At 43.0% G+C, this 27,211-nt stretch overlaps 1 protein-coding gene across 2 annotated transcripts; it reads right to left on the bottom strand.

Annotated features, from left to right (window-relative positions):
- Positions 1-6,787: 6,787 nt before the first annotated feature.
- bmf2 (BCL2 modifying factor 2) lies at positions 6,788-17,360 on the bottom strand. Of its 2 annotated transcripts, none has more exons than XM_037981666.1 (4): positions 17,196-17,360; positions 14,301-14,540; positions 12,888-13,099; positions 6,788-10,325 (listed from the first exon to the last, which is right to left on the bottom strand). In XM_037981666.1, the coding sequence occupies exons 2-4, from the start codon at positions 14,515-14,517 to the stop codon at positions 10,209-10,211; spliced, it is 546 nt and encodes a 181-aa protein (XP_037837594.1). In that variant the 5' UTR covers positions 14,518-14,540; positions 17,196-17,360; the 3' UTR covers positions 6,788-10,208. The 2 variants fall into 2 exon arrangements, with proteins under 2 accessions (XP_037837594.1, XP_037837595.1); XM_037981667.1 differs by lacking the exon at positions 17,196-17,360 and adding an exon at positions 16,695-17,044.
- Positions 17,361-27,211: the final 9,851 nt, after the last annotated feature.

Raw genomic sequence — 27,211 nt, forward strand, 5'->3', positions numbered from 1 at the left:
AACTTGCAACTCCATCATTTCTCAACATTACATGATCTTAGTCCAAAAAAAAGGCGGGTGATATGCATTCCTTCAGTCTTTTTTTTTGTTTAATTTTGTGGCAGCAAACCAAAAGTGTGCCGTTTATTTTTTTGACATTATTCCTCCAGGCATGGACAACACAATATTTAGGTTTTCAATAGAATAACTATGTTTACCTAAATTTATATGCATGTGTAAACTTTACAGAGCAATTCTGTAATAATAATAATAATAATAATAAAATGTGTTATCTGTATTTAACAGACCTGTTTTTTGCAGGCACTTTCCATTATCTGATGACAATTCACACCCATAAGCAAACACACAAAGCAGCCCATAACTGTTTGTGGTGTTTTACAAAGTATATTTATCCCCATTATTATTTTTCTAAGGTTAACTGTAGACCCAATGTTGTAACTGCAGTGTTGCTCCACAGCTAGTTACCTTTCACAGAGGGTGTCGTGTAACCAAGTCATTATGTCACTGTGCAAACTGATACTGGCTTCTGGAAGTATTCTCGGTTGTTTGCAGAGTCAATAAACACCATCATCAGAGTTTGAACCTCGTCCAACTGGCAGACAGTCATAAACAAAACTTTCCGGGAAGGGACAAACCAGAGATTGTAATAAACATGACCCGAGAAGAAAGAGATAAAATCAGAGAGCGGAGAGCGGCGATGCAAAATACAAGAACAGAAGGCACTGAGCGTGAGGAGGAAAACAAAACGAAAAAGAGCTTCAAAGGTAAATGAAGATCTGAAATGTGAAAAAAAAAGGGTGGAAATGTGCAAATCAGTCCAACCTTTTAGGTGAACTTTTACAGCCTTATTGTGTAATACTGATGTGGCAGAAAAGACCTGGCATGATCATGTTTATTATTCATTATAAAAGAGGTTTCAAGCAGAAAATCCCAGGAATGAGACACTTCCAGGCCAGAAGTACGTCTAACCTAAGACAGTAAGACAAGCCTTTCAAACCAAGCTTATCAGAAACGGGACAAGGCCACCAGAAGTCTTGTTTTGGCTGGAGACCAAATGTCAAACTGTGAACAGACATCTTCTACACAGCAGTTCTGTTACACCTATCACTGAACCTCATTTTCACAAATTACACCAGAGATGACTTCTTGGTGGCGGTCTCAAAACATCTCTGGCTCCATCAGGCTCCTGCTCAGAAAATGTCTACAAGCACTGTAAATCCTGAGGCGACCATTTTATTCTGACTTAAGTTATTCCAATAACTTGAATAGCTTAAATATTACTCCATTCCTGCTGAATGTGCTACAGCTAGCTGCTGCTGCTGCTAGTTGTGCTCGGTAATAGCCACAAAATTTCATGTAAAAAGCTGAATTTTAAAAATTCCTGATCCAGTTTTGGATTCGGATCACCTTTAACCTGGATCATAGCTGCTCATATCTACCAAAAATGTTGCTTTTACAACATTTCTGCTCGAATATTTCTGATAATTTTACAAACAACTCTTCTTAGGGAAGGAGAAAAGCTTTTAAATCTAAATAGGAGCAATAAAAATACAACCTGAGAGAATATTTTTTGAACTGTTTCCTTGAGCTTCAATGAAACAAAGCTGGAAATTTCCCAGGCACACCCACAACTACAGCAAACAAACGAGTGCATCACAGATCATCTTTTCACAGTTTGTCTACACAGACCTCTTGTTGAAAAAACAAGTAGTACTACACAGGAATGAGTACAACTATTGACTGCTTGAGGCTATGTTGTTATAAAGTTACACCATTAACTCACTTGACTGACTTCAATTCGGGTTAAAACGAAACACACACACGTCTCTCAGTGTTCTGGTTACTTTTGTAACTTTTGTGGCTAATCTTTAAAATAAGACTAGAAGCACTCAGAGAGCGCAGACCTCCACCAAGGCCACAGCGTGATAAATGAAATAGTGCGATCTGGATCGTAATCTGGATCACCACCAAAATGTAATCCATTGTTTTTTAGGACAAATCCAACATTTCCCAAAAATCTTATCCAAATCTGTTCATTAGTTTTTACCTGATCTTTGCTAAAAGATGGACAAACAGAACTTCCTTGGTGGAGGAAACAAAAGGCTCACATGTAGGAGCAGAGACAAGTTTTTAACACCGGGGTTACCTGTGACCTTTGACCCCCATGAACCTTGAAATCATCTTTGACCCATGAAGTGTCCAGCTGTGCAGTTCGACATTCCTACATTACGCTGCTGCAGAGTTAGTGCACTGGGTCAACTGTGAGGCTGACCTTTGAACTGTCACCTTGAAATCAACAGTGATCACTCTTGTCCCACGAGGTGTCCAGCTGTGGAGTTTAACGTTCCTGTTGCACAGCTGCAGAGTTGGAGCACAGGCTGATCTGTGAGACTGACCTTTGACCTTGAATGTTGACTGGATCACCACCAAAGTTTAACGACTTGTTCCTTGTTTGATGTTTCCTGAAAATTTCATTTAAAAAATGTTCATAACTTTTTGAGTAATTTTGTCCACAGACAGACAACAGAAAACAGAACCTCCTTGGTGGAGGTAAAAATGGTTGTTTGAAGTATTTTTTTTAATTGCAATATTTAGGCTTTTTGATTTGGACCACCGTTTGTGAACACGCAGAATTTTTTTTTTTTTTTTAAACAAAAACCAAAACAATCACTTTTATTACATAGAAGCAAGGAAAAAAAAAGTGTTTTTCAGTTTTCAGAGACGGGTTCGTGCCGCATCTGTTTTGAATTAGACAGCAGTCACCGCCGTTCAAACACCCACTTATCATCTCAGTAGTTTATCATCCCCTAACGCAGACCTGAGATGACACAGACAATGGCAGAAGGACCCCTGGAGACATGTCTCGGCCCACGGGCTGCATTTAACTTTTATTACCCGTGGAGAAGGACTGGCTGCTCCGGGCCCTGTATTTGGTGGTGTGGTGTGTGTAAACGAGGGGGCCGTGGTTGTAAAGTGAAGCCCAGCGTGGCTCAGTCAGAGCGGAGCCAGGTGACTGAGGAACGTCTGCCAGAGCGGCTCTTCTGCAGACATCGTGCCTCGGATATACTTCTGCAGACCTTTTGTTTGGGGGGAACTGCCTTTTATCCGTTCAGAAGGTTTTTATGGGTGCAGAGCTGCTGGATGTCTTGTCAAAAGCAAGAACTTTAAAAAGAAAATCAGTAATTACAAAATCCTGATACTGTGTAATCCTAATGTCACTTTAAGAATGCAGGGCTATAGCTTTACAGGAACAACCATGCCCACAGAAACACACTTTTAGTGTTTATTATCACCACCACTGAGGGTGATGGTGGCATTGGTTTTGCCCGTGCCTGTGTTTGTTTGATTGCAGCATTATCAAAACATCTCATGAACCACTGGACGGGTTTGAATGAATCTTTGGACGGACGTTTACAACTGATAAATGTTTGGATTCAGACCCATTCAGGAAGACCGCCACGACTAAGCAGCAATAGCAAACACAAAAACGGTTATGATTCAGCCAGTTCTACAGATATTGAGTTAAAATCTGGTGTGGTAGTAGCTGATCGTTGAGAGTCATCCTGATAATATATTCTGAGTGCTAACAGACCTCGTGGGATCAGACAACATCGCGTGAGATCATTTAAAGCAGGGGTCTCCAATCCTGGTCCTCGAGGGTCACTATCCTGCATGTTTTCCTTGTTTCCCTGCTCCAACACACCTGATTCAGTGGTTAAATCACCTCTTCATGTTCCGCAGAAGCCTGTTAATCACCCATTGATTCAAATCAGGTGTGTTGGAGCAGAGAAACAAGTAAAACATGCAGGATAGTGGCCCTCGAGGACCAGGATTGGAGACCACTGATTTAAAGGGTTGAGCAAAACGGCTACAACTCAGTCCCTTCTCAGCATGAGGTGATTTAGGTTTAAAGCTCTGGCATGAAATGTGTTTGCATAAAAAATATTCAGTATGTTAGTTTGTTTATGAATAAATAAATCCATTTTGTTGGTGAAGGGGTGACATGGCAGTCAGAGGAAGGATTAGAAAAGCTGACATTTAAATAACTGGTATGTTAATAGGTTATATTTTAGGCATGTAGAGAAACTAGGTGCAGAGGAAGGCCACTGAGGCAGGGCGCAGTCAGAGACCAAGCTCTGGTGACCGAAGAGTTAAAACAGAAAGAGCCAACGCTTCTCTTCCTGCCGGAGTCGAGGCGTGACCCTCGAGATAGGCGCTGAGCTATCAGGAGGGTGTCTCCCTGAAACACCGGCCAGGAGGACAGAGAGGTCTTTGTCAGGGCTGCGCACAAAAAAACTGCTGAGCCAAGCAGAGGCAGACCCGTCCCCCTCTCCGTCCCCCTCTCCCACCTCCTCGTTTTTTTCTCTCTTTCTCCCAAACATACACACACTTGTCTGTATTTACCAGCAAGTCCAGACTTTCACTGCAGCTGGTGGGAGGTTTCTGTGGGGCGGCAGGAACTGCTTTCTGCCTTAAAGCAGTAGTTCAGATCTTTAGATTTGGGATTCTGTGAAAAGGTTGTGAAAGTTAACACTTTACGCTGCAGATATCTCTTCGATGGACCACAGTTTGGAGAAAAAGAGCTGATCACCGACCGGGATGATGAGCTAATGGCTAGTCAGAGCGAGGCCAAGAGCAAAGAGAAATGCAACAAAACTGTAGCTAAAAGATAACAATAAAAAAAAAAAAACTAAAGTCAAAGTTAACAAAGTTAAAATTTGCATAACCATGGCTTGAAGCTAAAATCAGCAAAACTGTTGCTAAAAGCAAACAGTAGCAGAATGGTAGATTGCAGCTGATCAGATTTGCTGCTAAAAGCTAGAGGGAGAAAAACATTAGTTACAAGCTAAAAGTTAAAGAGGCAAAACTGTTGCTAAAAACCAACAGTAAGAGAACAGTAGCTAAAAGCTAAAAGTAACAGAACAGTAGCTAAAAGTAAATGAACAGTAGCTAAAAGCCAACAGTAACAGAACAGTAGCTAAAAGCTAAAAGGAGCAGAATGATAGCTAAGAAACTAAAACTAGCATAAGAAGACAAATATTTAGCAAGTATAAATAATAATAATAAAGTAGTCATTACATCGTCTCATATCAGCATAAAGGAAAAACATTTTTGTTTAATGAAACTTAATTTATATTATTAAAGATAAGTCACCTACATTTCTATTGCAGATACAGAAGTCATAATAAAACCAGGTCAACACAAAATGCATGTCCTCTGAAAATCACAACCGCTGTGGCTTTGTTATTTAAGAAGGAATTACCCCAAAAACTGGTGTTCAGCTATTTGTTTTCTGTTAATCTTAGGTGTCTTCTTCTGTGAAAAGATCAATTCCAGCCACTTGAACTGTAAGAGGACTGCTGTGTATCTGATTCTCATATTAGTTAAGGCAGCCGTGTAATGAAAGCAGAGAAAATGCCCCAGAGGTGACGGCTGGAACTGCATCGGTAACAACATCATTTGGGCTCATGTCAGCTCGCCGCAGCAAAGAGATGCTTGCTGTGTGTTCTGGGACTTTATGAGTTGCAGTGAAAACATGAACTCTCAGTTTCCTCGGTGTGTCAGTGTCCGCCGGCCAGTTTCTCACACAGAAACTCCTGCCTCGCTGCCCCCCTGTCCACTTAAAGCTGCTGCCCAGGGGGGGACAGAAAGCTCCAGAAACGCTGTGACAGAAAAGTGAATCACTGTTTGTGTTCTCCAACAAAGCCTCTAGGTGTATTTCTTTTCTGCTGATTTAACATTTCAGGCTCCTGCAAGGTTTATTCTGGTGGCGCCTGGTCACAAAAGGGAGGTTTTATACATAATGCATATATATTTTGTTTTACGGATTGTTGCTAATTGTAGTAACAGAAGCGTGTGAAGGGATTTGGAGAAAACTCCAACATATCTGCTTGTTTGCTCACTGGTTGTATCCAGAATAAATTGTCTGAACAACTATTAAGTGGATTTACTTTGACATTCATAGAAAGAAAAAAATAAAACATCTAAAAAATACCATGAGTGTGGCCGAATGCCACATATGCTGATTTTGTGGGTGTGAAAATTAAAAAAAAAGAAAGAAAAGGTTTCGATTATTTGAGCTGTTTTCCTGGAGAGACTTTGAATATGTTTTGCATGTTGTGTGCGTGTGCGATACTGATTAAACTACTTTACTGGTGCTTTTCCAAACAAATGCAGTGACATCATGGAGCCAATTGTTTATCTGTGAATCTCTCAGACTTGTTGTTTCATATCGTCACGCCAAAACGTCCGAAAGCAGGCTGCGATTCGGGCAAAGATAAACTTGGAGCTGCTGGGATTAATATGCCATCTTTGTTCAACAACGTGTAACACAACCCCAAGGACTAAAACCCAATTTCACTCCTGAAAAAGTTGGGACCTTGTGTAAAATGCAAGTAAAAACAAAATGCAAAGATTTGCAAATCTCATAAAGCTATTGTTGATTTTTATGCTCTATATTGTTTATTTTACAGATTTTATTTTGTTTGTTCTTTATTTCCGAGCTCAGCCTCATTTCTGAGTTGTAACTCATCAATATGTTGACATGAAATATACATTTAGGAAGCAATGTTCAAATTATTCCTTTTTTTTTTTTGCCAATTTTAATTGCCGTGTTGTATTTATGATAGGATCCAGTATAAACTTATCCAAATAAGAACCAACGTAACAAACGTACTGTAGTGAAGTGAGTCGGACTAAAAAGAGATTATTAATCTGGTTTACCTGCCAGGAGTAAATCTGTCTTTTCACATCTTTTTTAGGATCATAAGAAAAGGACTCACGCGGGTCGGTTACTCCATAAAGTTTTATTGAAAATTAAAACAGCAATGTACCCATTTAACAACATAAGAAATGAAGAGAAACTGTAAGATTTGGTGAGCCAAGCTCTCTATGTACAGCGTATTGCACTAGAAAAGGAACGAACATCCCTCCTCATCCTCCCGGATCCCTCCATCGCTGAGCGTCCTGCGCAGGAGAAGCAGAGCAGTCCCAAAGATAACACAGACGATGCTTTATGAAAACAAAAACAAAAACAGACTGCTACATCTGGACTGGGCCTCACTTCATAGGGACACATGAGTGTGAAATCCTTGAGACCACTCTGAACTTACGAAAAGAATAATAAAATAATAAACAAAAAGCAAGAAGACAATACAACTGTGTGTGTGTGTGTGTGTGCTGGACACAGGATCATTTCATGTAATAAAAGAGATATTGTGGTTTTTCACTCCATTAAGTTACATTCAAACCCTTAGGATACAGATCTTTTTTTTTTTCTTCTTCAGGAATGTTGGACATGCATTTTTTTTTCTTTTAAACTCCATGTACATATATTAAAAGCCCTTTAACTGAGGGACACGGCCGACTTGGCGATATCCAACATCAAGAATGCCAGAGCGTTTTGTAAAAAGCAGTTGTAGAAAAACAGAAGTCGTATTAACCCGATAATGTGTGTAAAACGTTGTAAAATTTCTTATATAAAGACAGCAACAGGTGTCAAATTCTTGTCTGATTATTTAAAAAAAAAAAAAACAGCAAATCACAACACTTGACAGGATGCACGCTCTTGTTTTTTTTTTTTTTTTTACCCAAAAACAAATTAATATTTAAAGACACTGAAAGTTGTTTCACTCAAGCCGAGGCTGTGACAGAGGACGGCAGCGGCTGTCCAACCCGTCTCAAAGAGAGACCAAAATAACAAATAAAATAAAATACTGGGCACCGTGGTGGCTCACTTCTCTTTCACAAGTTCAAACCCGCAGCCGTACTGGATTGTAGATAAGAAAGCACAGGGAAAAAAAAAAAAAAAAAGAAAGAAAGAAGCCCGGGGGCGAGCCGGGCCGATCCAGCATCTTACAAGATCTTTAAAAAGTTTGATTAATCTACAAAACGGAAGTTCAGCACAGGAGTAGAAAGAGAGAGAGAGAGAGAGAGATACAGTATACAGATAAAAAAAGATTTACAGTGCACGTTGCAAACAGTCGTTTCTGGTATCGAGAGGGTTTAGCGCGATGAAGGTGGGCCGTTCGTGCTGAGAGATGTCAAAGGTTGAGCCTGTGCCTCGTGAGCTGATGTGAGACTTTCTGTTTTTTTTTAAAATTATTCTTATTATTTTTGCTCGATTGTTTGCCGATCTCACAGAGCCCGAGTGAAACAAGAAGCTGTGACCAGTGACTCTGGGGCTTCGTTTGATGCCAAGTGTTGCTGTCGACGACGATGAGGATGTTGAGGCAGATTATTATTAGTATTTTTTTTCTTTTAAATCACAAGGCACGGTTTGTACATTTGATTGTCTGTCTTTGATTTGTATAAAAACTCACAGCGTTCCGCGTGAGAAAAAGCACGAGGCACATGGCTTTGAATCCGACCTCCCCACACTCAGGCTTCAAACTGAATGCACCCCAACAATGAGAAGAAAAGGACTGTACACACTGAGATAGCATCTATACAGTAGCACTGAGTCATTGTACACCAAATAAATTATAATAAATTATCTAAAAAATAAGAATAAAAGCCTGTCTTCGGTACGGAGAGGGAGTAGTTAAAGTTGATGCTCGCGGAAAAGGGAAAACGAGCGAGTGTCTGCGTGGATCACATCTATCTGAATTGGCTCAGCGTTCAGTGTTTGCAGGAAACAAACTTTCAATTTAGCTACTTTTCTCGTAAAGTAAAATAAAATTAAAAAAAAAAGAAAAACACGGACAGTATGCAGCACACTTCTATGAGTTTGTCGAGTAGAAACACTCGGCGGCGTCCTAACGGCATCAATTAAAAAAATTTTCTTGTTTTTTTTTTTTTACAGCTGAGTGTCAAATTCATATCATGGCTGTTAACTACTCCCTGAAGAGAACGTAAAAAAAGAGAAAACATTAAAAAAATAACAATCAGTGTCTTCAAAAGTTCACTTCATGAGTTAACGACGGTCTTATCTTTACGAGCGTCCTTTCAGACTTTACAAATAGTTGCTGTGTTGGGTGTGAGATGTGTGAAAGGTCTGTGTTTGTTCAACTGTACAGAAGTAAAGCTGAAGGTACCACTGGCGTCTTCAGAGAGCTCCAAACAGTTTATTGCTGGAGTGATTCAACAAAAAAGAAAATGTGAACTCAGAATGATTTGGCTGAGAACGCGAGGCCGTAGATCCACCTGTGTGTTCGTCCTGTTTGAAACGTTAAAGGATGTCATCTCTTCCGCAGGCAACCCACAATGCAGCAGATTTGCGATTGTCAACCCATAGATGAATAAATCCTGATATTGGTTTTTTTTTTGGAAAATGACATATTTACCCAAAGCTTTTCTTTTCTTTTTTTTTTTTCCCTCAGATGATTGTTTCTAGTTCCCTGATTCTTCCTCTGTGCTTGTGCTTGTTTGGTTTTCAGGATCGATGCGGGGTGAGAGAGCGGCACGCGGCGACGCCAAAAAACGCCTCGGATCGTAAAAAAGCGATCTCCTTCTCGGCGCGCGCGTTTCAAGTATACATGCTCCGGGACAACAGTGCGTGAATCTACACAGTGAGGAGGAGAAAAGGAGGAGGAGGAGGGGGAGGGGTGATGGTCGCTGCAAACAGCGCGGAGACGTCAGGAACAAAACACGGGGCCCCCTCCCCCCACACACCTCGTGTCCACCGTGGAAGCTGATTACAGGGCTTAATGTTTGTTTTTGTTTTCTTGGAGAATAAATCGCGAATGCGCCTCGAGGCTTCGAGGTCTCACGTCGGTGACTTCAGCACAGAAATGTCCACAGTTCGTCTCCTAAAGGGGGGGGGGCCTAAGTCTGAAGAGTTCTCTCTCTCTCTCCCTCTTCAGATCATACAAAAAACAGCGCATGATGTGGCAGGAGAGAGTAAGGCATTCCCTGGACTGATGGAGGTCCTTCAGGACTCGACACACCAAAAATAAAAAGAGTAGTTTGCTGTACGAAATAGGTAATCTTACAAATATTTTGAAAATATCTCTTCAAACTAAATGGCTTCTTCTCAGAGAGGAAAAAAAAAACAAACAAAGAAAAGAAAAAAGAAAAAAGAAAAAAAAACAGCAACGAGTCTCCGTCCAGCGGTGACCAGTGTCCTCTTTGTCTTCATAGTTAATTAGAGAAAGAGAAAACATCCAAACCCGTGTTCCATCATACAGTGCCATCTCTTTAAGTCCGATCCCTTGGTTCCATTCGGAGAACAAAAGGAGGGCCGAGGCTGAGGCCAGCAGGAAGTCCCTTCATCTCTGCTCTCCTCTCAGGCGGGGGATGAAAGCCTCTCTTGGAAACAAAAAGCCAAAAAGGGCCATCGTAAGGCGCATCCACGCGGGCAGGTTTTGTCTCTGGTGCCTCCTGAACTGCAAAGAGAGCGAGAAACGAAGACGTGTAAATTATCAGCATTTATCGACATTTATCTACGCCCGTGAAATGACAGCCGCTAAGCGTGACAGGTAGGTCACCGTACACGCTCTGATTTCAGGGTTTTTTTGCGGTACAGCAAAGCCTTGTGAACTGTGGTGAACCCTGCGAGTTAAAACCGTATGACCACACAGATCGGATGTTTCCACAACACGAGCGAGCGTGTAAAAAAAAAAACAACAAAAAAAAAACCCAACAACACGGCTTTCACACGCACATACGAGCGCGCCGGTTTTCCCTCCGTGGCTCTCGATTGCGAAGCGAAACAAAAAGGAACTTCTTAGCGTGTGAGTGAAATACGTCAATCCTAAAAATCTGACTCTCTTTATCAGATGAGAACTTTTTGTTCCGGTTAGGACAGTCCCTCGGCTTCTGAGCGAATGTGCGACTGCTGCTCGGCTTGTGTAACAGCGGAGTCAGCTGAACTATTGTGGAAACAAAAGCTAAGCTGAGAGCGCGGCCTCCCGAGGAGCGCTCCTCTCCCACCTCTGTCAGTCTCCATCAGGGTGACGAGCCCTCATCGGTCAGACTCGCCTAAAACGCCTTTTTCTGCTGCATCCAGGAATCTCCGGCCCTGATGCCTCTTCAGCCCCCACTGCGGGCCTGAAACAGCCACCCTCAGACATTGCGGCTCGTTGCATAAGCGTCCCTGTTACTATCTATTCCCCCTGGCTCACTTCATCAGGGTCTCTACCAGCCTTGCAATCAGACTCTGCCACAAGCTATTTAACGCAGAGCTTAGCAGACTGAACTGAACTGAAGCAGCACCACTAAATGTAACCCTAATTGCCCCTAACTGCCTTAATTCTACACTGCGACGCTTATTTAAACAGTAGCCTAGTGTTTCGCGAGAAGCTCATCTCTTTGCGCTTTGTGTAGGTGGTGGCGAACACTCTGCAGTTTGTTGGCCTTTTTTTCGTTTTTTTTTTTTTTTTGGCTATTACACGCCAAACAATTAAGATAACTGACGTTGTGCAAGCTTGCCCCCTTCGCTCAGCATCATGGTGGGCTTGTTGGCCACAAAAAATGAGTCAAACTACAAATGAAAGTCTGCCTCACTGACTCGGAGAAGTCTAACAATAGCAGCAGTGAGCGTTAAAGCGAAGCGACTGATCAAAATAAAAACACAACTTGCGATTTTTTTTTTTTTGTCTCCCGACAAATGGCAGAGACTGATCCTAACGCAGGCGGCAGACAAACAAAAAAAACACGGCCTCTTATCTCCGCTGCAGTCACACAGGCGAAACCAAAACACACACACAGTTACACACGCGGGAACACTGAGGTATTGTGGGTAGCCATCGTGTTGCTGGCTGTGTCTATAAGTGTGTGAGTCAGACTCTATTTTTAGACGGGCGTATAAACAGCCGGCAAAATCTACCCAGACACAGACGCGCAGATGTTTGCGACAGTCGTATCGATCTCACCTGTTCTTCCTCGGGGGGTTTGCCGTGTCATTCTCAAAACATTACTCTTCTTATTACTCTTGTTTTTCGCTCTTCGTCATCATTTTTTTTTTGTTTTGTTTTGTTTTGTTCTTTGCCGGCTCGCTCCTCCGCAAACGGCACATTTTAAGTGCTTTCAAAAACCACACCTCGGTTTTTTCGGAGCTGTCCCAGCAGCAGTTAAAAAACACGACTTGATAACAACCTTTGTCGACACCCGACCGGCTCGGGAACAACAGCAGCAGCTCAGTTCGCTGCTTGTCATGAACTACTGTACCTCTTGTACCGTACGTGTGCTCGGCTCCAATCTGCTTTATCATTTCATCAGATTCATCCCAACTCTCTCTCAGCTGCTCTGTTCGGTATACAAAACAGTCTATTTTTAGCTAAATGACACGTGTGAAAAAGTTTTTTTCCCAGTCTTATTTTTAAGTTATAAAGCTAAAGCAAAGAAACGCCAGATAAAAACATGAATTTTCCTCTTTTTTCCCGGTCTGATTGCCACTTTTTCAGCACTTTAGAGGGCAAAAAAAAAGAGATTGACATCTTAATCTGATGCTTACCAAACATGTGCTGTTTACATGTTTTGTTTCTACACTCTGCATCTTTTATTAAGTGACAAAGCTGCATCTTAGTGATAAATTAGAAGTTGTGTTTTTCCTTCATTTTGGCAAAGAAAGTGGTTTTGTGAGTGTCCGAGCTATTTTTAGGAAATGCGGGTTGTGTTCGTCTAAGCTGCTAAATGTTTGGTCCGTTTCCTTGAAAGCCTGAACAACAAATCTGTAACAGAAGCTTTGATTTGTGCCTTTTGATCGACGAGAGGCTGGGAGATATATTTAACACAAAAACTCGGATCAGAAAAAGGAAAACTAAACTTTTTAATTGAGATATGTCTCACTGACGTTCAGACACTTCAAATAGATGTACTCAAAGTACGACATTTAGGTTTTTTGGTCTTTTTGCGGTTCGTGTTTGAAAGCGTGGCCTAACTCTAAAGTTGGGTTTTGGGGTGGGGTTCACTGTAGATCTGCGTCACCGCTCGGGACTGAGGCTTACCAGTTCAACGTGATCCTGGTTGAACTTGTCTCCGATCTCTCGAAGCTTGCGGCCGATTTGCACCTCGACGCTCACCCCCGGCTGCTCCTCGGGCCTCTCCGCCATCCTATCGTTACCCTCCCCTCTGTCCTCTTCCTCCTCGTCCTCAAGCTGTCTCTCACCCCAGTCCTCCATGGGCTCAAACGGAGCAAGAAAATGCAATCCAGCGTTGCCTAAAAGAGAAACAGTGAGCTTCTTAAAACTTCAGCTGTTGTGGAGGTTTCTAAAACGATGCTGTCGAATTTCAGTGATGTGTAGCTTTATTTCAGTAAAAAAAAAAAAAAAAAAAAGCTGGACTATTTAAGGCCGACTATTTTGTTTAATACTAATAGGCTCAAATATACAATTGCGCCCTAATTTGACCGGTTTCTGAAACTGCCAGCGGAAAACTCAAAAGGTAGATAATCAAAAGACAAATGATGGTTTGACAAGCAAATAAGGTTGATGTCAGGATGACAACTAAACACCTTATTGAATCCACAACACAAAGAGTGAACTGCAGGGCTTTCACTGAGCTGTGTCACCGAGTTCACCCTCTCACTCTGGTATGCGCCTCTGCTGCCATGCCACTCGGAGGGAAAACAATTTTTTTGTTATTATGTGTGCAGAATGCCACACTATGCTGCCTCACAAAAGGGACTGTGGACTTTGTTTGGAAAAGGAGAGATGGCACCGAGCCAAGTGAATGACTTCCATTACTGGTTAGACCACAGCGAGCGACAAGGTCATAACAGTGCGTGGTGTTTACGTGTCGGCGACCTTAAACCCAGAACAACAGGTAGCTCTCATCCACCGATACAGAGTCGAGCAACAAAACAACAATCTGCTTCAACATTCGTCCAATTCAATTACAGTGATGTCACACTGATTTAATTAGACATGAGAATGCACTATTAGATTAAAACGAATGGACGTGTTAGTGTTGGTATGTACCTTTAAGTGTCTATAAAAGTACTGTTTTCAGTCTTTTTGTTTTGTCTAGGAACCTTTTCTGTGAAATGTGAAAGAAGAAATCATGATTAAATGATTAAATTCAGTGACTAATGTATTTATAGAGCATTTTAATTTTAATGTTGCACAGAACACAGTTTAAAAGAACTGCTTCTTAACGTTCTGAATGCGCTTATTGGACTACGAAGGGATCTCACAGCTGCGTGGAAAGTTATTCTGGAGGGCTGATCATTCAAAAAGAAACTTTCGCTTGTCCCAAAAACTTCCAATCAAAGAGGCCCAGGCCTTTTGGTCTTCGTCAAAATCAAACCACTTGTTTTAATTGGCTGCACTGATAAGGACAGCTTGACGTATGGGGGAGAGAACCTAACAGAAAGAGTGAACGGCTAACAGATGGCTCGCAACGTGTCACTCCTTCCTTACCGTTGAGAGGTATGTGCGGCTGCCGGCGGACCCTGCAGGGCAACGTGTTGATGCTGTTGTTGTTGTGGCCCTGCGACGTGGCCACGGCGGACGTGACGGCGGCGAGGGCCTGTCCGGCTGCGATCTGCGTCGCTCGGTCTTCGTATTTGACGTCCCTAAAGGGCGTTTGCCAGAGCTGCGGGATGGGCTGTGACATGTCCTCCTCCTCATCATCCATCCGACGCCTCAGCGGTAAACCCCCTGGGAGAGAAAAGGGTGACAAGGCATGGAAACTTTAGAAGAAGTCCGCCAGTGTCTGAGGTGTGAATTTAAAAGTGTACCGGTATGACTAAGCGTGACTGTGCATATAACTGTTAGTTTGCTGGTCATTGGGGGAGTGATTTGTTTTAAGAGCAAACAAAAAAATGACAAATATCATCCTGTTATCAGTAAAAACTTTGCCTTCTGGCAGATTAAATGAGCTCATCCTGACCGCACTGGGCTGGAAGAAATAATTAGTCATTATAATGCACAGTAAGAGGCTTATATTGTGTGTGGCAAACAATGAAAACAAGCAAGAGGATTATTTAAGGACCAAAAATAGAGCTGTATATTATATTCATAAATAAGGAAAGATGATCGGTATTCAAAAAGCTTAAATAAACCACAACAAAACAAGACTGCAAGAGGACAAAATTTTATGGAAACACTCTGTGTAGGGGGCAGCTATACCAGATCTGCTGCACTCCTCCAGCATATTATGACAAGCCGCTCCTGATAACGTGCCAAACTGTAACCAAGAGCCGAAAGATTCACTGGAGAGCCATTCCGCCTTCAGGATTACCTTAATCTGAAAAGTGTGCCACACAGCACAGAGGAGCGTGCAGTCAAGAGATTAAGTTTCCTTTGCACAATGCCGCTGCTCCAACACTAAGATGCACAATTGTTGCTCCTTCTCCCTCAAGCCTCACAGTCGCTGGAAGGCTGATTGTGTCCAATCTACAAACCTGCGCACGCAAAAGCCTCGGGCAGCGTACGGGTGACACCAATAGTTTGACTAGATGACTGCGTGCGGCAACCGCTTCATGAGGGAGATAATGAGTTTCACTCCATCCTCGGCGGCGCCTGTCGAGCACAAATGTTCGCTCGCTCTTCCTCGTTGGCTGTTTGCCCAAATCTGAACTACTGTTATATCATTCTGTCACGGGGTGCCAGCAATTCCTTTGTGCCATTAAAGCGGAGACAAAACCGGCATGGCCAGGCCAATGCGAAAGTCAAAACTGGATTCACTGGTATTGTGTTCGGCGGCCCCGGCCATGTGTCTCTTCGTGAAAGTGTTTATTTGCATGGCAACTGAAAGGACTTTAACAACTGTTGTAGGATTCAATTAGGTAACTGAACGCCCGTCTGTCTATTAGCAACAATGCTCTGGCTTACGTTCGTCCAATTATTTCATTAGGCATGCTGACTAATTGCACTTCTTTCACATTTGAAGCCAATCCCATATCGTGTCAACTTCTTCCTTGGGCAGGTAGTAAATAAAAAATGCCGTGCAGGCAGTCGAGGCATCTCTGCAGCTGCGCAGCGAGTCTCAACAATATCAAATGTGCACTCCTGTTGCGTGTCGGTGACAATGCAAGCCCTGTCTTGAATTTCCCCTGGCAGTCATCGGAGGACTGGCACTATTACCATGGTGTCAGACACCTAAAAAACAAACACGCAAACAGGGAGAGACAACACACGCATACACACACACTGCCTGGGGCTGGAGGGAGACCTGGCAGCCACCACAGTGATGGTCAGAGGCTCAAAGCCCCAGCAGAAAGTGCTCCCTCTGCTGCACCATCTGTTCACAGGCGTCCTTCCATACAAAGCTGGCCTCGGCTGCTGTTCACAGAATGCTCTCCTGTAACTGCAAGCACACGTCCTGTGGAGATTAGTAGCGGGGATATAATATCTGAGTGTGACGTGGCGCAGAAAATTAATACTTTCCCAATGACTGGAGGAAAGCAAGGAGTTTAGCTGTTTTTTTTTTAGTGTCGTTTCAGCTGAGTCAACATGGGCTGCAAGGCAAAACTAAGAAAAAAAAAAAGCGTCAGCATGCAAACATAGCTCCGAGTTGTCAAAGCCCGGGGGTCTCCGGAGGACCACCGGGGCACGCTGCGCTCTGCGCCCCCGGCAGCAGCACCGTTTTCCGGACAGCTCGGCGCGGAGGACCGCGTCGCTGACACGGCATCCGCGACAACCCGGCTTAATCTAACGAAGGAACCACGGCTGACAACGACAAAATAAGGACTCTCCCCATTTATAACAGGCAGCAACAGCTTCGTTTTGGAGGAGGGTAATAAATCAATTTTAGCTTAAAGATGCGACAACAAGCTAATTCGGACGTGTTATATGCCCTCTTGTCCTTACCTTCTTCAGCCTCTTTCCATCGCCGGGCAAGTCTTCCCTTAAAATATGTGTATTCTAACTCAAAGGAGATATTTAAAAAGTGTGAGATTAACACCCTGGAGAAGTCATTCAGCTGTAGTCCTGGTAAAAAAATAAAAAGTTGCTAACAGGCGAAGGTTCTTGTCGAACACCGGGTTGAGCATCCCCCCAGTTATACTGTCACGGTTCAAACCGTCAAGTAAAACGAGAGCTTTAATTCGCGACGGAGCAAGAAACAACGCTAGAAAGCTTTAAAAAAAATAAACAAACAATCTAAACGAAAACAAAAACAAAACGCCGACAGCGTGTCAGGTCCGCTCGGAACGTCTCTCTGCCCGGGCATGCCCCCGGCTGCCCGTTTTACGTTTGTTGATAAACTCTGAGCACGCGACGGAAGGGACTGACGTGTGCGCGAGCGAGCTCCGTTTTTTTTTTTTTTTTTTTTAATTTGAAAATAATAAAAAAAGCGACCGTTACACTCACCGCCAGGAAAAGCGCTTTCCGTCGTAACCGGTGGTATCTTGACAACCTGGCGTTAGCTTGTTTTTTAACAAAATGAAGCGGCGAGAGCTGCGTTCCTCTCAGCATTACATCCACTGTAGATATGCTGGAAGCGGCAGGCGGGTTGTGTGTGTGTGTGTGTGTGTGTGTGTGTGTTTTTTGTTTCCCCCACCTTCTTAAGTCAAAACGATCCGCCCTTACGGTTCGGACCGCCTCTTGTCAATGGCGTGAAAGCAACAGAGTCAGACCACTGTTGTTATGCAAATACGACACAATGACAGGGCATTGACACGTGAATGCAACTGCTGCTGAATTTTATTTTATATTTTTATTACAAGAGCTATTTTTATATGTGCACATCTCGCTATTCAGTTCGGATGATACACCTGAGTAAAGGTGGAAACAACGGACTATAATTCTGTTGTTTGTGCCTGAATCACGCTATCGTTTAAGATATGTATTTTAAATTATATTACTGATTTAAAGCAGTCCGGATAGTTAGTTGAGCTGATGCTGTTTTGTTGTTGGCGGAAGCGAGGGAGAAAAAAATAACACTGTCCCTTTAAGAGAGCAGCCCTCTTTGCCCAGCAGGACCTGGTGACACGCCGCCAACCAATCAAATGGTTTGTTGTCTTCCGGGTTCTGTGTCGTGTATTCTGACATGTGGAAGGGGAAAAACAAACCCACGTAAAGACATGTGACTGCTTTCAGCCCTCGGCTCAGCTGATTGGGACCTGCCGCTTTTCCGCGGCCCGGTCGTTGGTGTGGATACGATGATGTGTCGTGGACTGACACGGCAACAAATACATTCACAAATGTGATTGTCAGGCATGTTGTGTCTGAGGGATCGGCAAACGTAACCAGAAATCTGTCTCCTTGCCCCATGCAGTTAGATGTGTTTTTGTGCATCTTTATTTATAAAATGTGTCTGTGTGTCGAGTCATTACATAGTGTGAATTTTATCTTTTCACGACATAAATGTGTTTTTAATGGGTTTTTTCACACTAGTTGTCATGTGGCAGCTTCATCCTGCAAGGCCAATGTGTTTGCTTCTTCTAGACCCTGTTCACACGTAAACACTGTCCTGGAGATGTCAGGGATTTTCCGATGCTGACTGCGAAAATGTTACGCGTTTACACGGTAACGCGGAGCTCGTTGAGTCCATTGAGGCGCGCTCAGACACTTCAGTATCGAGCAAGAACATCCAAAACGGTGACTCCAAGTACGTATGTTTGCACCTACGATGAGGTTGGGTTTGCCGCTGCACGTTGACAAGGGTGAGCAGCACAAACAGCTCTGCTATCCACCACTGTCACTGCTGTTGATCTAGTCGAACGGGCACAGAATAACTATTTACTGACTGCCATTTCACATAAGCTGCAGTTTCCCTTTAAACTATGCCAGGAGTTTCCTAAAACTTCCTCTCTGAGACCTGGATTCAAAAAGTTTTGGTGTCAAAGAATACGGCCGAAACACAACAGAAATGTTCTGGTTTCACCTAAAAACAGCGTTGTGTAAACCAGGTCTTTGACACATAGTCCCTAATGACTACTCAGCAGCATTTAAGGGAGTCCTAAAGATTAGAATAAGGCCTGTTCTTTTATTTGGTTTACTTATTTCGGTTCAAGGAACAGCAATATTCTTTAGAGAGTTGAGATTCATTCTTGTCCTTCCATCAAAACTTTAGAGGTTTTAATCCAAATTATGTCTGGACTTCTTTCCATCATACAGTTCAGCATCCATTCATTTTCTTAACCTGCTTCTCCTTTCTGGGTTGGGGGGAGCTGTCACCTATCTCCAGCAGTCACAGCACTCATTTGTTAGAGTTGTAAAGTTTTCAAATAAAGTCTAAACTGATTGAAGCACTGTTTCACTAAATACTACAACCTGCAGATTGATAATTTACAGATACTGAGCTAAAATTTGATGTTGTAGAAATTGAGAGTCATTCACAACACACTGCGTGAGACCTTTTCCTAAAACTGTTACTTTCTGTCTGTTAGCAACATATTCAAACATTCAACTCTTTACAGTATTTCCATCAAAAGCTCCAATATTCATCTGAAACTGTTGCTTCCCTCCTTGACCTCTGACTTTATGGCTTAAAGACATAAACCAGATCATCACTGGTGTGTCAAACATGAGAAGATCTAACCAAAAATGTTGTGGGAAAATTTTTTTAAAAAGTTGTAATGTAAAATGCAGAAAGTGTGACCTTCTGCTGACAGGCTCAATCAGCCCTAGGAAAAGGACCAGATTAAAATGGAAAAGTCCTGCACTCCGCTTTTATAAGCATGACCACTAATTTATTACAGCACCAGAAATTTAATTATGGTTCTGATTTGACGCGTTAAGCTTATTTTCTGGTTATTAAACAGGACCGATTGTGGATGAAGTCACCCAGTACTTTTTACACAACCATCTGCATAATGAGTCTCTTTTTTTTTCTGTTTGCAAGTAAAGCGTAAGAGCAGGATGTAGCGTAACAAAATACAGCATAACAAGATTCAAATGTCCTTAAACGCTTCCTTCGCTGACATCACCGCGGAGCCCATTTTCAGTTCAGTCCCTGGGGGCACTCATATGGTGTCCCCCCCTCTGATGGACGCACTGTGACAGCGGCGTAAACAACAACCGTCGCCGTTGACCCTCGTTGCAGGCCGGGGGTTGGGGAGTTGCACCAGAACAGCTAAGCGAAGCGAGACGATCCGACCCGTGGTGTGAGTCGGGTTGTCCCCCAAGAGACGGTTTCTGTGGAAAAGCAGATGCTGCTACCTTTCAGCGCCGGTCAGCTCGGGCAGGATGTTGTGTTTTCACGCCGTCCCGCTCCTTTGTTGTGCAGCTGGCAACGTGTGAACTGTGATTCTCTCAACTTTTCACAAAATTCCCATGCACAGTTCACTGGCAGACTACACCCCGAACACCCCACCACCACCACCACCCTCCTTCTGCTCAGCCTTGTTAGAGAGCTGCTGCTCCCAACCCCCCATCAACCACAGCCCCCCTTTGCCATCAACTGTGCAGTGAAAGGGACCCCACCCAGAACAGGGAAGAAGCAATCAGAAGGGGGGGGTTGTTTTTGCAACATGCCTCTGATCACGAAAGAGATTTTACTGGGAATGTTTTCTTCTGTACATTTTTTTTTCTCTTCAGGCAGACTGACACAAAGACAAAACTGCACCTCAGCTGATTTGCAACACGGTTCAACTTTATTGTGAAATACACTGTGACTGATTTTTGTCGTTTTCACGCTGAAATGACCGTTTTGTTGACAGCTCTTTGCTGCTGAAGCTACGTACCCTCTGTTTCTGCACCGCTGCTGGCTTTTACAGTAAAATTGCTGCATTCACAACAGTTCTATACGCTGTTTTTGTCATGTTGTTGCAGATTTACAATGCATTCTGGGAAAATATTAGGCTACCGTAAATCAATACAGATCAATGCAGGCTGGCCATGAAAAGCAGCTTGAAATGAAAGATTCTTCATGATTGTAGAAGAGTATTTCATTTTGTTGCCTTTTAATTTTAGCGTTAGGGTACAAAATCATATTTTTACTATTTTCTGTGGTATTTTGCATCCAATCAGTAACTTGTGTTCAGCTGGATCCGCTGGTCTGACCCCTCTGACTGCTAACACCAACTTTATCTGGTAAGATGATCATTGTCATACAGAAGCTGCCATAACATCAAGTTAAAATTAGTCTTGAAGAACCCCTGTTAACTTTTATGTTTAGTCATTTTCTTCACAAATATTAGAAACTTGTGTCTGATATTGTAGCGAGCAGCGAGGCACAGCTGTCCAGTTCTCTTAGCAGTTTGAAGATGAAAAAATTTATGTTATCAAGCAAAATACACATTTAAACAGTAAACAACAAAACAGTAACTTCTACATATAATATATAAAAGTTTTCTTTGGTACTAATAGTTTGATTATTAAATTGTCAGCTGCATTAAAAAATAAACAATCTGTTATTGAATTTATCTTTTTTTCCCTTCTTTTCAGGGTCTTTTATATCCATAACTATTGAATGCATCCAAACAATAGAACCTAAAATCAGTCCAGTGTAAATTGGAGTTTTTCATCATCTGGTTTTGTGGTGTCTCGTACATTTCTTTTTGTTAAACACAAGGTTTGTGTTGCAGACTAATTTTTTTTGTTGTTGTTTGCCTTTTGTCAGAGAACACGACACGACGCACAATCGCTGCAAGACACTCAGCAACACAAACATCACTCTTCGTGCAATCTCATCCACTGTTTTTAAATCATTTGCTGCCGCTTCTTCCTTTTGTTTTTTCTTCTTTTTTTTACTTTCAACTGCATCACTTCAACCCCTTTGAAGAGCAAAAACAGCCTTTTGTGTTCGCTCTGAACTCACAACTTGTCATCCGAGCTGAAACTTCCTGTGCCTCTAATGTGTCAGGCGCAGCGGCAGACAGCGTGTCCCAGCCCATTTTTGTCTGAGTAATTTTTTCCCCGGCGAGGCAGTCAAAATTTCTCCTCGGTGAGTTATTTCTGACTGTGCGCTGCCGGCGGAGGTGATAAGACCCTGCATGATGAAATTTTTCAAAGTTCACTACATAATGATACAATTTGCTCGGTGGCTTTTTTTTCCACCCCCCTTCCTTAATGGTACCTGACAACCTGACGCTTTGTCTTCCACCTTCAATCATCTCCACACACAAACAACGCCGTCGTTTCTTTTGCTCGTACAATATGCACTTTCAAATCCCAATTTTATAGCCTCCGTCGCCGTGGCATTTAATTATCTGTCCAAATCCCTGCTTTAGGAGCCTGTTTTTCACTCAGTTTGATTGTGAAACTACGTGACAGAGATGTCAAGTTTTCACATGTTGTTGAGAAGCTCTGTCCCCCCCTCACCCCCCTTTTCTACTGCCTATTCTGTCAACACCTCTTGATTTTAGCCACAGGTACAGCAGGGGCTCAGCAAATGAATTCAGCTCTCCTCGGGTTCATCCAAAGGTAACACATTTGAAGCCCAGAACTACCCGAGGGAAACGTTTCCCCTCACCATTATGTGTATTCCGACACCACTTTAATGTGATGAATTAAATGCAGCAGTATCCATAAGGAACACCGGGCATGTTTTGGAAGGAACTATGTGAAAATTAATTGTTGCGTTGTGCCTTTCAGTCTGTCTTCGAGCCTCCAGCTGCGAGGGTAAGTTGCGGTAAATGAACTCTTAATGATTACTGAGCTGCAGCGGCTCAGGTGGTAAACAAATCATTTGTCAGGCTGAGCGGTGGCGTGATGACACCTGGGCAACATCCAAAACAACTTGAGTTTCGCAGGTGTCCTTGCACCGGGATGCATAGATGTGGACTGCTGTCACATTTAAAAACTTCCAGGCCCGGATGTGTCATTGAACTGTATCATAAATAAAACACACACACACATCAAACTGCCCCGCATAATTTATTTGGGAGTAGTAAATCAAAGCCAGTCTGTCTTGTTGGGTCTTGCTTGTAATGATTTTCAGCAGTTTTATCAGTTAGACTTGAACAAAAGACCCAGCTGTGACTCACTAACAGTCACACGTGAAGACCTTTTCTCCATAAAAAGCACATGTTAATAGCAGAACTAGACTGCTTTCTGGTTGTCTCAAACGTCTGGTGCAGAATATTACTCCCCGCCACAAGAACCTTTATCACAGAGGAAATTAATTGTCCCTATTATAGCAACACTCTCAGTAACAACAATGTAGATACAAAAAATAAAAACACTTTCTGCAATAATGATCTGCCTAAATGGTTTCTACATGCCAAAAACCAGTTGTATACAATGCCATGAGTCATTGCCTTACTTTTGAAGCAGTGGCTCATGGGAGTTTTAAACTGTGAGTTTTCTAACGTCCTGCAATGCTAACGCTATCATTCGGTTTCTGATACCAGTGCTACAGTTGAAGGCGTTTTTTGCTAGCATCTCTGCTTCTGAAACAGAACAAGGTATGCTGCTGTTCCTTGTGTAAAGCTCTTGCTGATATACTTTAGCCACCCCGTGGGGGGCTGCAGGACCCCCCCCCCCACACACACACACACACTTCCTGTGCAAATGATTCTGAGTTACAGAATGTATGAACAAAATGTGAAATCGTAGGTTTATTAAATTTTGCATTTCCATTCGTCTGGGTCATACAGTATGCTTTGTCGTTTAAAAAAAAACGCTTTTCTTCAAAGTGGCTTACAAGGTTTCAGACTTATTGTGCCGGAAAAAAAGATTTCCAAGAAACATCCAAGAGTTGTTACTGGAAATGAAGAGTAACCTTGAGCAGTCTGTGAAAGATTATAGCCTTCCCGTTATTAAAGAAGGGCTATGGAGTGAACTGCTGAAGGGGAAGCCAGCTAAACGTGGCTCCACAGCAACATCTCTGGCACAGCCATTTAAATGGACGGCCTAACATCCTTCCACGTGAACAGAAGACTTGAGACCTTCGCTGCATGTCCTGTTGGACATCTCTGAACTCAACAAAGCTACAGATTCAGCTCCCTCAACCTTGTTCTCAACTGAAGCCACAGGTCAGATCAGCAGCACCACAGAGATTGTGGATGGATGCTGGTGTGAAGACATCACACTCCAGGGAGATACATAGAGCTGCTCAAAGCTAACATATGCAACTGCTTCATTTTAATAATTTCTCAGCAGCGTAGGTTTGTTCAGACTCTTCACATGATGGTCCCCACCCAGAACCAAATGTCAGATCTGAAGAGAAACTGTTCAGATTACTGCAGAGTAGAAATGGTGGGGTTGAAATGGATTAGTTTGCTGCTGGGCGGTTGGTAAAGTGGTTCCCTGACCTGGTTTTCCGTTAGTTGAGAACCAGCCACAGCTGTTACGTAAAGAAATAGCTCAGATATGTTCAAGTGAAGTTCTCTGAAGTTGTTATCAGTAATTACTATCTCATCTGCAGTCTTATCTTGGGCGAGGTGAGCTAGTGGCTAGTCTGAGCCGGGCCTGTTCCAAAGCAGATCGCTATCATCTTAAAACAATCCCAGGCTCAAAGGTTTCATAGTGGTTCATGGAAATTCTAGCTTATAAACTTTTACACGGCCATCAATTTTGCATTGCAGAGTTTTTATGTAAAGGTCTCTTAAAACAATGAAGACCAAGCTGACTGCAGGTCATTAGCAGCAGGAAATTTATGTTGCAAAAACATAATGTACTGAGTTTCACTGGGCAGAGCAACTATCTGATGTAATGCAGTGTTTGAGCGCTGCTTTATTGATTCTTACACATCCCCATTTTTCGAATGAATAGTTGTTGTTTTTTTGCCCAGTTAAACTTAATGCATTCAGCAAAAGTTTCACATGGATCATAACTTTCAACAGAGCAGAGAGTGACTCAGTGTTTTGTGTCTGTGCGTGTGTGTGTTTAATGCCATTCAGCAAAAATAAAAAGAAACTAAAGGCACAGGGAAACTGTCCAATTATTTAAGTACAGAAAGTCCAAAATAAATCAGATAGTTTGGAACTTATGTTCTTGAGTTGTTTGTTGTTGTTGTTGTTTTTCCATTTTGTTTTAGGTTTTCATAATTCAGTCAGCTAACCTGCAGGTTGCACTAAGACAAAAACAAACAAGATAACAAAAAAACTTGTGTGCTAGTATTTCCAAGGATGTCTATTTTAGATGGTCCCACAGCTGACCAAGTCAGCTTCTTATGAAGAATGTTTGGTGACCTTTATGCGGTTAGGTTGAATGAAAGGGTCAGAAAGGTCAGAGTGGAGGATGGGCAAAGCGAGGTGGGGGGAAAGTGCACCATTGTATTCACAAAGACCACTGAAGTTATGGTGAGCCTGTTGTCAACAATTTAATGGTAAAAACTCACATTTTAAAATATCGGCACTGGAGTTTGAAAAGAAAAATCTGCTGGCAAACTTGTTAAAACATCTTCTCCCAGCATGTTATCACGACCTGCCAATTTAGCAGTTTTCTGTGTTTGTAATTTCTACACAGTGGTTACTACGGTGTAATTGAGCCTATTAAGGCTAGTGGTTTGTCAAACCAAGTCATGAGGAGTGATGAACTTCTCTTACTAAAATGGAAAAATACAAACTTTTGTGTCGACTGATTTGCGTGCAGTTCATTCTGCAGTATAAAAGTCCAAATTAGGGTGCTTGTGAGGGTGAATTATGCATAAGTATGGTGGTTTACTGCGCACACATTTGCTGCTCTCCTCGTTTTGTAACTGTGAGCACTCAAGTGATAATAATGGGATTTTTGGAGACCCGTGTCAGATGAGATGAGCTTCTTCCCTGCCTTAACCGTGGGGTTCAGCGCAACGGGTGGGGGAGTGAAAGATATGTCTGAGGGTTTTTTAGGGCGGGGGTTGGGAGTTCAAGCGGCTCTGCCAAACAATTAATCTTGTTACTTTGCATTACTGGCATGTTTGACAAAAGTTCAGGTTCCGATGTACAAGCTGTGCTCCGGTGAGCTTCTGCGCTTCTTCGTCACTGCTTTTATACAGATCCTCTTAAGAGATGTCCCAGAATTTCCCAAATGCTTGATTGGCCGCTAAAGTGTTGGTAGGCAGGTGCTGTGTGGTAGATTAAAAAAAGAAAACAACGATAAATCATTGAAGGAAGAGACGCGGATGGAAATAGAGTTGGAGTTGCTCTTGTTTCTACGGTAACTGTCGATGGGGAGGTACCAGGGATGAAAGTGGGAGAGAAAACAAACCTCCCCGCTCCGATGGCAACAGCACAGCAATTGGTTCTCGTTTCCTGCGAGGACAGGAAGAAAAAAAAAAAAAAAAGCATAACAAGGTCCCCTAGTAGCCTGGGAGAGGCAGTTCGATGTTGCATCAGAAAGCAAGAGGCAGGGCAAAACTAACACGTGCCCGCGGACGTGCACGTGCACACACACACACACACCCCACATGCTCCACTTCACTCTGCGACTGCCCCTCCCGCTCATGTGCTTGTCCCGTTCTCCCGCCAAAACATCCACAACACGTGAAACCTGCCTAGAAACCGAGGGGAAACTTCCGCCTTGCTCCGATTGGCTGAGCTCCCTAGCAACCGTGTATGCCTCACCAGCCAGTCAGGCTCGCCGCGAGAGACACACTGACCCAATGAAACAGATGATTTGGAGGCGCGGGCAGGCACAGTGACCTGGTAACAGTCAGGAGAAGAAGTCAGGAGGAAGCTGGATGGGAGAGGGGAGCAGGAAAGCGCCCTGCGATTGGCCGGCGGGTTCTCGCTTTCTCCCCATTGGCTCGGTGGCCACTTCTTTGCAGTCATTCATACATTTCTCTACCTGCATCAGCAGCATTAGCTCCTCTTGTTTCCTCCACCCCTCAGCCCCACTTCGTTCAACTTCCAGAGTGGCCACCCTGCCCTCAAGGAAATCCACTGCCGAAGGTCAATGCAAAGACCGCGGTGCTGGAATGGGATTGGTTCAGACAAGCAGGAGCAGAACAAGATCCTAGTAACAAGTCTACCTCATCATGTCAGCACCGGATTAAAGTCTGCGAGCAACAGCCTGTTTAACCACACAAGTGCTCCTCCTGTTGTCGTCGCTAATATGCTCGTTATTGTCTAATGGGCAAGGGCCAGCGAAAGGCGTAATTGGCTTCTAAGTTAATATTTCCATCTCTAGCCGGGCTGCTAACCGAGCAAAAGAGGCAAGTTGCAAATTAGCGAAGGTTAGTTTGTTTCCAAAATGGATGCGATTTTTGCCACCGAACACAGCCTGGACGCGGTTCGCGAAACCTTTTCAAACATTCCAAACTGCTTGTCCCAGTAGTGCGGTGAATTAATGTCAATACCCCCCAGGATCGGGAGTTCGTATTGAATAGTTAATGAGGTGGGGGAGAGGAGGATTCACAGCCATGCATACAGCCTAATTTAACATAACTGCAGGCCAAAACGCACTCCGGCAGGAACATTATACTGCCATGATTAGTAAAAACAACATTAGCATCCAACACACAAATTGCTCAAACAGTGCCCTCGCAAATGAGTTTTCCAGGGTTGCAGATATAA

Source organism: Kryptolebias marmoratus, linkage group LG19 (genome assembly GCF_001649575.2).
Source record: "Kryptolebias marmoratus isolate JLee-2015 linkage group LG19, ASM164957v2, whole genome shotgun sequence".
NCBI classification, from domain to species: domain Eukaryota; kingdom Metazoa; phylum Chordata; class Actinopteri; order Cyprinodontiformes; family Rivulidae; genus Kryptolebias; species Kryptolebias marmoratus.

Bases quoted from the DNA above. Each gene is read 5' to 3' on its own strand.
- bmf2 (XM_037981666.1), bottom strand. From the start codon at position 14,517: ATGGATGATGAGGAGGAGGACATGTCACAGCCCATCCCGCAGCTCTGG. The intron at 13,100-14,300 runs GTAAGGAAGGAG...TTTCTCTTTTAG, and splicing joins GCCGCACATACCTCTCAACG to GCAACGCTGGATTGCATTTT. The intron at 10,326-12,887 runs GTAAGCCTCAGT...CTCTCTTTGCAG, and splicing joins ACCAGGATCACGTTGAACTG to TTCAGGAGGCACCAGAGACA.